Consider the following 10,181-nt stretch of genomic DNA (forward strand, 5'->3'; position numbering starts at 1 on the left):
TTGAGACGGAGTTTCACTCTTGTTGTCCAGGATGGAGGGCAATGGAGTGATGTTAGCTCACTGAAACCTCTGCTTCCTGGGTTCAAGTGATTCTCCTGCGTCAGTCTCCTAAGTAGCTGGGATTACAGGTGCTCGCCACCAGGCTGGCTAACTTTTCTATTTTTAGTAGAGATGAGGTTTTGCCATGTTGGCCAGGCTAGTTTTGATGTTCATTAGATTCAGCTGGTTGATGGTGTTAAATTCAACTATGTCCTTATCGGTTTTTCTGTCAATTAGTGCTTGCTAGTTTCTGTCAATTTCTGCTTGCTATTTCTGTCCATTAGTGATAGAGGGGTGTTGAAGTCTCCAATTATGATACTGGATTCATCTATTTCTCATTGCAGTTCTACTGGTTTTGCCTCACATACTCTGTTAAGTGCATTGGTCAAATAAATAGTTGAGAATGAGGTTTTCAACGAGCTCTAGCGTTGTTTTCTCTGGTGGCTGCTAGGCTGCAACAGGAATGTCGGCTGTAGTTAGTTTACTACAGCTGGACAGTGAGAAATGCAACTAATCCAAGTTAAAACATGACCAAGGCTGTTGTTCTTAGGGAGATTTAACAGTTTTTCTTGAATAAATGCTCCTGAGGTTGCTGACAGCCTTTAATTTTCAGACTTCTGTTACAGTCAAGTTAGAAAATTTGCCAGTTTTATCACAGCTCTTATTAATGAGCTAATTTTTGAAGTCATTACTCTGCCATTTTCACTGACATCATTTAGCAAAAGCTTTTTGACCATTTGTGCTTTAAAGATGAAAATTTATGTTGGTTTCCATGAAGGGATTAAAAAAAGGTGAAAATTTAATTTTTCTTAAAGGTAATGAGAAACACTAAGATTAAATTACTATTTTCTCAATGAAAACACATGGACACAAAGAGGGAACAGACACTAGGGCCTACTTGAGGGTTGGAGGGTGGCAGGAGGAACATGTTCAAAAAACCACCTATTGGGTACCACGCTTATTACCTGGGTAATGAAATAATCCGTACACTAACCCCTTATGGCCTGAAGTTTACTTACGTAACAAACCTGCACATGTTCTCTTGAACCTAAAATGTCTTAAAAAATTAGTTTCCGATTAAGGAAATACTACTTCAGCCTGTATTACAATTCTCATTAAGACAGTAGACAGGTGGGAAATGAGACAACCACAAGGAAATGAGAAGTAACACAAAAAGAGGGATGAAGCAGACAGATGGACACATTTTGAGTGCTGGAGAGGGAGAGATGGAGAACCGATTTAGAATGAAGAGCACTATGTATCAGCATTTTTTCTTTATCTTAAAAGTAGTCACCAGCCAAGCTTTCTTATATTTTTTCAGATTAGGATGCGCTTTGGAAGGGATGAGCACAGTAGCACACCAGAGAAGGGTCTGGTGCTACATTTTTCTGGAGACCGGGGTAGGGGAAGAGGTTGGTGTTCCACCTTTGGAAAACAGCAGATCCTACAACCAGAAAATCAGTAGCACTGCCAAGCAAGAACTTTCCAACTCAAAATACATGTTTGCTGTCCAGTTTTATATCTGGACTACCCACACTATAAGGGTACCACAAAATGGGAAGGAACAGGAATAAAGGAAAGGCTACCAAGCATACCCATTGAAAAACTGAAAACAGCAACAAATCTGTTGGCATCATTTTTAGCAAACCGGGGAAACGGAACCCCAACTGTCCTCCTCCAAATGGCAGCGAATACTGCCTCATCCCAGAGGTAGGGCTTTGCCACGTGATTTGTTATGGCCAGTGGAGTGTTGGCAGATGTGATGCACACAGAAGGCACGAACCATACTTGTGTGGTTGGGCTTGCCTTCTTATGTTTCTATGATCAGTGTGGAAACTTCTGTATAACTTTTGTATTTCAGCCCAGGCCCAAGGATGAACATAGATGGAGCAGGTGGAAGCACAACTCATAGCAGGTAGAAAAGCCCAGCCAGAGACCTAGCTTGAAGTAGTCACCCAAATAAGCTATGTCAGCCAATCTGCAGAGGCATGAGTAAGAATGAATATTTCAAGCAACTGAGATTTGGGGTGGCTAGGTGGAAACAGCAACTGAAACATAAGTAGATGTCATTCTTTTAGGATCCACTCCTGAGAGCAAACTATGTTACCTCCCCCTTTACCGCTGTATGCCGAGAAGCTAGCACAGTTCCTGGCACAGAGGAGGTGTTCAGTAAACAACTGTTGCAGACAGATTTACATGTTTCTTCTAAAAATAGCCTAGGAGAATAAAACTGAGGGAAACTTACATAATTTAGTGTTCAGTGTGTGTCTCAACTTCAAAATCAACAATTTGTACAAAGACCAGAAAGCATGTCAGCAGTCATTAGGGGGTAAGAGCACTATGAACATGACTGGCTGGATTTGAATCTAGGCTTCACAAATTACCAGCCAGGTCACCTTGGCCAAATGTCACGTCATTTCCCTCTCTTTCCTCATCTTTTAAATGGTGCTATAAATAGTACCTACCACATGGAACAGTTGTGTGGATTAAGAGATAATTTCAAGTACTTACAACCTTGGCTGGTACATGATAAATGCTGTATAGGCATTTTCTATTATTACCTGCATAAAGACCATTTTGAGAAAGGTTATTAAAGCTGTCTTAATCTGTTCCTCCAATCACCTATTTATATCTATTTGTTATCATTTCTGTTATCTAATCTTGTACATGCTTCCAATTAGCTCCTTTGTGTATTTTCATCATCTTTCTATGCTCAGGATTGCTAAGTGCTGATACCCACTCTATCCCAAAGCACCCCTCCACCAACTATTTTAAGAACTGCTGATTTTGTTCTTTTCACATAGGATATCATGTGCCCCCTTCTCCATCTGTTCAAATCATATCTGATTCTCAATGTCTAGACCTAGTCTTCCATGATGCCTGTTCTGATCTTCCCTCCCAATGTGGTCTTATTCTGTACCTTTTAGCAATTCATCTCTACCTCAATTACACTTTTATTACTTTCTACTTATACCTTTCCACAATAAAATTGCCAATTCCTGAAGGACAAGATCACAATTTCTTGGTTTTCTGCCCATTCCCACTCCCAAATATACAGCAGGCAAGCAATATCTGTTGAATAAATATATTTGAAAATCCCATATAGACAGGTTCATTTAAAGTCTAAAACAGCTTTACTAAAACGCCATTTTTTTTTATTAAAAAAAGGAAAAAACTAGTCACAATTGATGCTAGACAGTTTAAGGGAAAAGAATTTTGCATGTAAAAGAGGCAGACAATTTATTGCATTAAAAAAACTTTATTTCTTTTAAAAGGTGCAATATAAGCCAAATTAACCCCCAAATTTACAGCTACACTTAGAGATCTCCTGAACTAAATGGCACTGAGTTGAGTGTCTTGTTAAAGGAGGTCATTTGCTATTACCACCATTTCCCCCAAAGTACTTCTAGAGCTGGTACTGTATAATACACATCAGATATTTCAGATGTCATCTTTCATGCAGAATTTAAATTAAGCAAACAGGCTTTTCTACTCTGTGTGAGGATAAGAAACACTACAGAACAGGGCCTGAATGCTTTAGACATACAAGGTGTAACCATAAAGGAAATTTCTACGGCTCTGTGTTCGTTCATTGAAGTAGTTCATGTACTTATTCCAACAATACTGGTGGTGGTCAGACACCATTTGAGACAGTACTTTGGGGTTTCCCTTCATTGGATGCAGACCAAAGGAACTGGTTAAGTTGGGCGGGGGGGAGCAGTGGCAACTCTCACAGATGGACTACAAAAGTAATGAAAAAGATTTTAGTGGGCTGGCATTCGCAAGAACTACCTCAATGTTTTTGGTAACAGCATCATTTACATATAAAGTGATGCAGGATAAAAGTTCTGGTATATGTGATAAAAACAGCTTGTCACTTTATAGCTACACCTTGGATTTCATTAGATGTGGCAAATCTAATAGTGTGTCAAATAAGTCCTTCTGGAAATCACTTCAGCAGAGAAGTCAAACAGCCTGTAAAAGAGAAGACATGGCAGAATGTGCGTGATTCATCCTTCCAACATTCTCAGGGTTCTCATGGAGGACAGACCCAGGCCCAAAGACAGAAGTTACCAGGAGAGAGGCTTCAACTCCATCTAAGGAAGACCTTTCTAACAGTTAGAGCTGCTCAACAACTGAATGGACTGCTTGGTGAGGTAGAGTCACTTGGAAGTGTTCAAGGTGGAAAGATCACCCTTGTAGAAGGGACTCCTGCATTTGTTAAGAGGTTAGAGAGTGGATGAACCTCAGGTCTCTTTCAATTCTGAGATTCTAGAAAATTCCCTCAGGGAATTCAGAAGAGAATTCCTAAAAGGAAAGAGAAAGCACACATATGTATACTTTTAGAATCTGCTTGAATTTTTTTTTTTAAAGGTACAATAGAAAATGTAGTCCACTATCATTAAAATGCATATTTACCTTCCTACTACTAATAATCAGGAAGGGTTCATTATGACTTCTTTATATTATAAAGAAAAGATGGGGGTTTGGTTTATAATTTCTGTGAATATTTTAGAAAAAATGCTTAAAATCTAGTAGTCAATGCCCTAGAAACTTTATAGATTTGTAGATAATATGCACAGATACAAATACATTATTCATTAAATACAACTCACATCTGTTTTATTATACTCTAAAATATACAGGAATCTTGATGTACTGAAAGAGTGCAAGTAAATACAGTATTCAAGCAGTCACTATTTCTATGTACATGCTCGTTAATTCTTCAAAAAACCCACAAAATTATCAAATAGATCAAAATACTGTTCTGTGTTTTCACAATTTATATTCAGAAAAACCAGCTGATAATTTACAATGTCATATAAGTTTCCAGTTTCACAATACAAAAAGGATAAAATGAAATTGGGTATCATTTTGTTGCAATTTATAGAATTTCACCCATACCTGTAAGACCGTCAATGTATATGAAATCATTTTCACTGGGAAAGTGACAGAGTAATTGTCAACCACAGAAATTGTTACTTAAAAGCGGAAATATCAGCCTTCTCTCTCTCTTTTGCTATTTGAAAGGTAGTCTTCAATTTGGCAGGCAATTGCTTCTCTCACCAAATAGTAATTGGTTACAAACATGCTACCTTAAATATGAATAGGACCTAAGGCTTTAATATTTTAAATCTTGCCCAGTACAGAAGTGCTTTCCAAGAGACTTAGTGATGTTTAACTTATGAACAACAAGGGATGATTTTCCTTTTGATTATTCACTTTTTCAAAACTCATAGATCAGAATAAACAAAAAAATCTCCCAAGTCATGGTGGGGACACAAAAGTAATATAAGTGACTAAGGTGTGCCATTCAAAGTAGAGAGGCTGAAGACTCCAGGCCCGAGGACCACTACTATAGTTGCAATAGGGTGAAATAATCTACTTTGGATTTCATGAATTTTTTTTCTAGGAAATTTACATTTTTAAACAAAAATAGTACTATTTTAAACCCAAACCATTCAACACAGGGCAAGAGCCTGACCCCAATCCATCTCTGTCTGTCACAAGTATTTTCACCTGTACTGCACCCAGTCAGCTGGTTTTTAGTTCTAATAGTATAAAAGTTGGAAATTTGAAATTTTTATGTAAAAGAAAAAAATGTAAAAATACATCTGCTTTCTCTCATGGTTTAATACAGCATTGGAAGGCTTTCAGATGTTTTCTTAAAAACAAAAACAAAAAACCCAACATTTAAAATCAAATCTCAGCTTCATTTCCAGAAATATTGCAGTTTGGTTTAGGTAATGTTTCATTTCATCTACTCCAGTTTCCACAAAACGGCATTTTATTTAAAAAACCTTTCCATTATTTGGTCCTTTTGCAATTTGCTGTGCACATAATGCCTACTGTACCAAACTTTTATTGCCTTTAAATTTAGTTGTAATTTTATTGATAAAATTTAAATCTAGTGTCCTTATTTCTTCTGTTACAATAGTGTTGCTTGTGTAAGCAGGTTAGAGTGCACAGTGTCTCCAATTATTCCTGGCACTGCAAAACCAAATTAAACAATTCCACAAAGAATTCTGACAATGTGTTTTCCTCAGTCAAGTCTATTTCAAGATTCTAGAAGTTCCTTTTGTAAAACTTGCCTTTGAAACTCTTCCTCCTTAATGTCATCACATCTCTTAACGTTGGCTCACTGTGCGATCTTTCCTCTTAGGTTGAATTTGTACGTGAATATGAAAGTGCCTTTTTTCCTGAAAAAGCACAGTTGGAAGCTTTAGTGTGAGAACTCCCTTCTCCTCAGCCTCTCAGTAGGTCTCAGAATCGGAGTCGTTGAGCTCATCCACATCAGTGTATAAGTACTCCTGTTCCCCGCCAATGTTATTGAAACTGCAATAGGAGCTAGGTTCATTCCTCATGATGGGCAAAGCTTCAAAGCTGACTGTTTTTGAGGTGTTGGTATAACGGTTAATGGCATTGAATGTCAAAGATGATAAAGGACTACTTGATGAGACAGGCATCATGGTGGCCAAAATGAGAGCCAGGCAATCAGCCACATCCTTATTGGGAGCACAGGCCAAAGCTGGGGTATAGCCTAAAATTAAAGATAAAATTTAAAAATTAAACATCCTGAGATGTATTTCACTAAAGATAAGGAAATAAGTCTAAAGTACTTCAACTTTGGATATATTTTACATTACTTAGCTTATAATAAATTGCTGTAACCAGGATAATTTGCAAATTTCTAATAAGTAGGAAAAAAAATAGCCATAGAAACCTAGGGTGGAAGGAGATGTTATGGAATAGATAACAGAGGAGGAAACAGGCCCAGAAAAGAATTTTTCCCAGGATCTCACAACTTATCCATATCCATCTGAATTCATAGAAGAAACTGGGCTAGAATAAGAAAAACATCATAGATCAGTGAATCTTCTTTCAGGATGGTAAACAGAGATTTACTCTTAATTTGTAGTTACGTCAGTGTCAAGAATAGAAAAAATAAAAACCAATTTGTAGTTATGTAAGTAAGCTTATTAGATGCTAAGAAATCGAAATGTGTGCACTTCATGAATGAAACAGGGCAGGTGCTCAAAAATATGTGTTGAATGAATGACACTGGTTGTCAATTTAACTTTTGTTTTCGGGTCATAATCTCTTGAAAAACAGTAGAAAAACTGAACAGATGAACTTTAAACACTGCTAAATCAAGTATTTCCTTTGTAAATATTCTCTTTTTTTAAGTGGAAGACAATGGACGTCAGGCAAAAAGTCCCACCAAGTGTCAACACAGCAAACTAAGGAGGAAACATTTGGTACCTCACTTGGTACAAGACTCAGTCTTGAGGATGGAGTGGGAGAGAAGTGAATACATAGTGTGATGCCAAGGTTCAATTATACCATGTGGAACTCTAATGGTTTGTCACAAAGCATACAATTGTATAACCACCATACAGGTTAAGAAAGAGAACACTACCAGCATACCAGGCTTCCACATATCCTCTACCCAATCATTACACTTTTCTTCTTCCACAATGGTACCCACTATCCTAACTTACGGAGTAGTTATTTCCTGGCTTTCAACTTGGAGTCATAAACACTACAGTTTCGTTTTCTTTTTTTTCTTTTTTTGAGACCAAGTCTTGCTTGGTCACACAGGCTGGAGTGCAGTGGTATGAACTTGGATCACTGCAACCTGTACTCCCTGGGCTGAAGTGATTCTCCTGCCTCAGCCTCCTGACTAGCTGGGATTACAGGTGTGTGCCAAAACACCCAGCTAATTTTTTATATTTTTAGTAGAGATGAGGTTTCACTATGTTGGCCAGGCTGGTCTTGAGCTCCTGGCCTCAAGTCATCTGCCCGCCTTGGCCACCCAAAGTGCTGAGATTACAGGTGTGAGCCCACCTTACCCAGCCTACAGTTTAGACTTTTTAAAAAACCTAATATAAATGGAATCATGTAGTATATATTATTTCATATCTGGCTTTTTTGTGTAGTATGAGGTGAGATTTATCAATGTTGTTGTATGTAACTGTAGTTGGTTCATTTTCATTTTTATACAGTATTTCATTGTGTGATTATACCATGGTTTAGTTATACACTTCAACTGGGCATGTGGCTGCTTCCACTTCTCCTACATATTTTCATCTATGCTTTATTAGCCTTGATAAAGTTTTTTTTTTTTTTTCCTATAGACAGGGTCTTGTTCTGTCACCCAGGCTGGAGTACAGTGGAATGATCATGCTGACTGCAGCCTCAACCTCTGGGCTTAAGTGACCCTCCTACTTCAGCTTCCTGAGTAGCTGGGATTATAGGCACATGCCATGCCTGGCTAATTTTTAAAATTGTTTTGTAGATACAGGGTCTCTCTTTGTTGCCCAGGCTGGTCTCAAACTGCTGGCTTTAAGTAAGTGATCTTCCTGCCTCTGCCTCCCAGAGTGCTGGGATTACAAAAGGGAGCCACTGTGCCCAGCCAGAAAAAGTAATTTTTCCCCCCTTTGTAAAGTTCCCATTTTGTTAAGGGTCAAAGGGAACAACTGATGTCCTTGCAAGTTTGGCAGCAGTGGCTGATGGCTATCCATATTTTTAAATTACATTTTATTTGTCCAAAGTAACTAAGGGAGTGCTTCACTGCCCACACTTCTTTCGAGGGTTCTTCTGAAGGTGCCTGCTGCTGCTGTTCCTGCTGCTGGCAGACAGAACAATTCATTACATAGGCCAGGATGCCTTGGATGGGAGTGGGGGTGGGAAAGAAGCATGTTTCAGGTGCATTTTCTAGTCAGAATATGACTAAAAACAGGCTCCTCTGGCTGGAGGGGTCATCCTTTTTTTTTTTTTTTGAGACAGTCTTGCTCTGTCGCCCAGGCTGGAGAGGAGTGGCTGATCTCAGTTCGCTGCAACCTCTGCCTCCTGGGTTCAAGCGATTCTCCTGCCTCAGCCTCCCGAGTAGCTGGGATTACAGATGCGTGCCACCACGCCAGCTAATTTTTGTATTTTTAGTAGAGATGGGGTTTTGCCATGTTGGCCAGGCTGGTCTTGAACTCCTGACATCAGGTAATCCACCCGCCTTAGCCTCCCAAACTTGTGGGATTACAGGCGTAAGCCATCGTGCTCGGCCCGGTTATATCTCTTGACAAGTCACTTCCTTTGCTTAGAAAGTTCCTTCCCCACTTTCTACTTGTCCTTTGGATTTTTGGCTTAGGAGTCACATTTTTTGGGATGCCTCTCTGATCCTCCAAGAAAGCATCTGAAGACCCTGTTAAGTACTCTCATAGTATTCTATACTTGTTCCAATTAAACTATTTTAAGTGCATCATTAACAGCCTGTTACGCTCATCTCCATTCAAGGGAGTAGACTATGTCTTATTTTATATACTATATCTTCAGAAGTTAGTACAGTGCTTGGCATAATCACTCATGCAGCAAATATTCACTGAGCCTCCCCTTGCTCAGGCATTATTCAAAACACTGAGAATATATCAGTGAATGCAACTGACAAACATTTCGCTGTTCTTGTGGAGCTTACATTCATTTTAGTGGGGAAGACACACAACATAAAAAAAGTACATTATATACATTATGTTAGAAGCTTTATGTAAAAAGAGGAAAGACTAGAGCAGGTTAACAAGGATTGAGAATGCTGTGGTGGGGGTATCTAGCAAGTTGTAGTACAACATAATAGTCAGAATATGCTTCATTGAGAAAATGAAATTGGAGCTAAGATTTGAAACAGTTGATGGTTTTAGTCAAGGAATGTTTGGGGACAGAGTGTTCAGCCAGAGTAAAGAGCCAGAATATGGATCACAATGCATGTACAACCCTGCTTTGGATGGGCTGGCATGGCAGAATGAAGTGAGGGAAAGAATAAGAATAGGATATATCAGAAAGGTAATAAAGTGGAAGACACATCACATAGGGTCTAGTAAGGTCATTTTAAGAACTATAAGTGGGGCGAGGTGGATGGCTCATTCCTGTAATCCCAGCACTCTGGAGGCTGAGGTGGGGGGATTGCTTGAGGCCAGGAGTTCAAGACCAGCCTGGACAGTATAGTGAGACTCTATCACTACGAAAAAATAAATTAGCTGGGCATGGTGGTGCATACTTGGAAGGCTGAGGTGAGAGGTTCTCTTGAGCCCAGGAGTTCAAAGTTATATAATCAGCTATGATCTCACCAGTGTACTCCAGTCTAGGCAACAGAG

The 10,181-nt window shown here is 38.9% G+C and overlaps 1 protein-coding gene across 1 annotated transcript in view; it reads right to left on the reverse strand.

Annotated features, from left to right (window-relative positions):
* Window positions 1–3,278: 3,278 nt before the first annotated feature.
* Window positions 3,279–10,181, reverse strand: part of ANKRD28 (ankyrin repeat domain 28) — a 132,129-nt gene continuing 125,226 nt past the window's right edge. The window contains exon 25 of the mRNA XM_017522484.2: window positions 3,279–6,580. Coding sequence (XP_017377973.2) covers window positions 6,294–6,580 — 287 coding nt within the window. The 3' untranslated portion in view covers window positions 3,279–6,293. The remainder of the gene's footprint in view (window positions 6,581–10,181) is intronic.

Source organism: Cebus imitator, unplaced genomic scaffold (assembly GCF_001604975.1).
Source record: "Cebus imitator isolate Cc_AM_T3 unplaced genomic scaffold, Cebus_imitator-1.0 Scaffold24, whole genome shotgun sequence".
Classification (NCBI taxonomy): Eukaryota; Metazoa; Chordata; class Mammalia; order Primates; family Cebidae; genus Cebus; species Cebus imitator.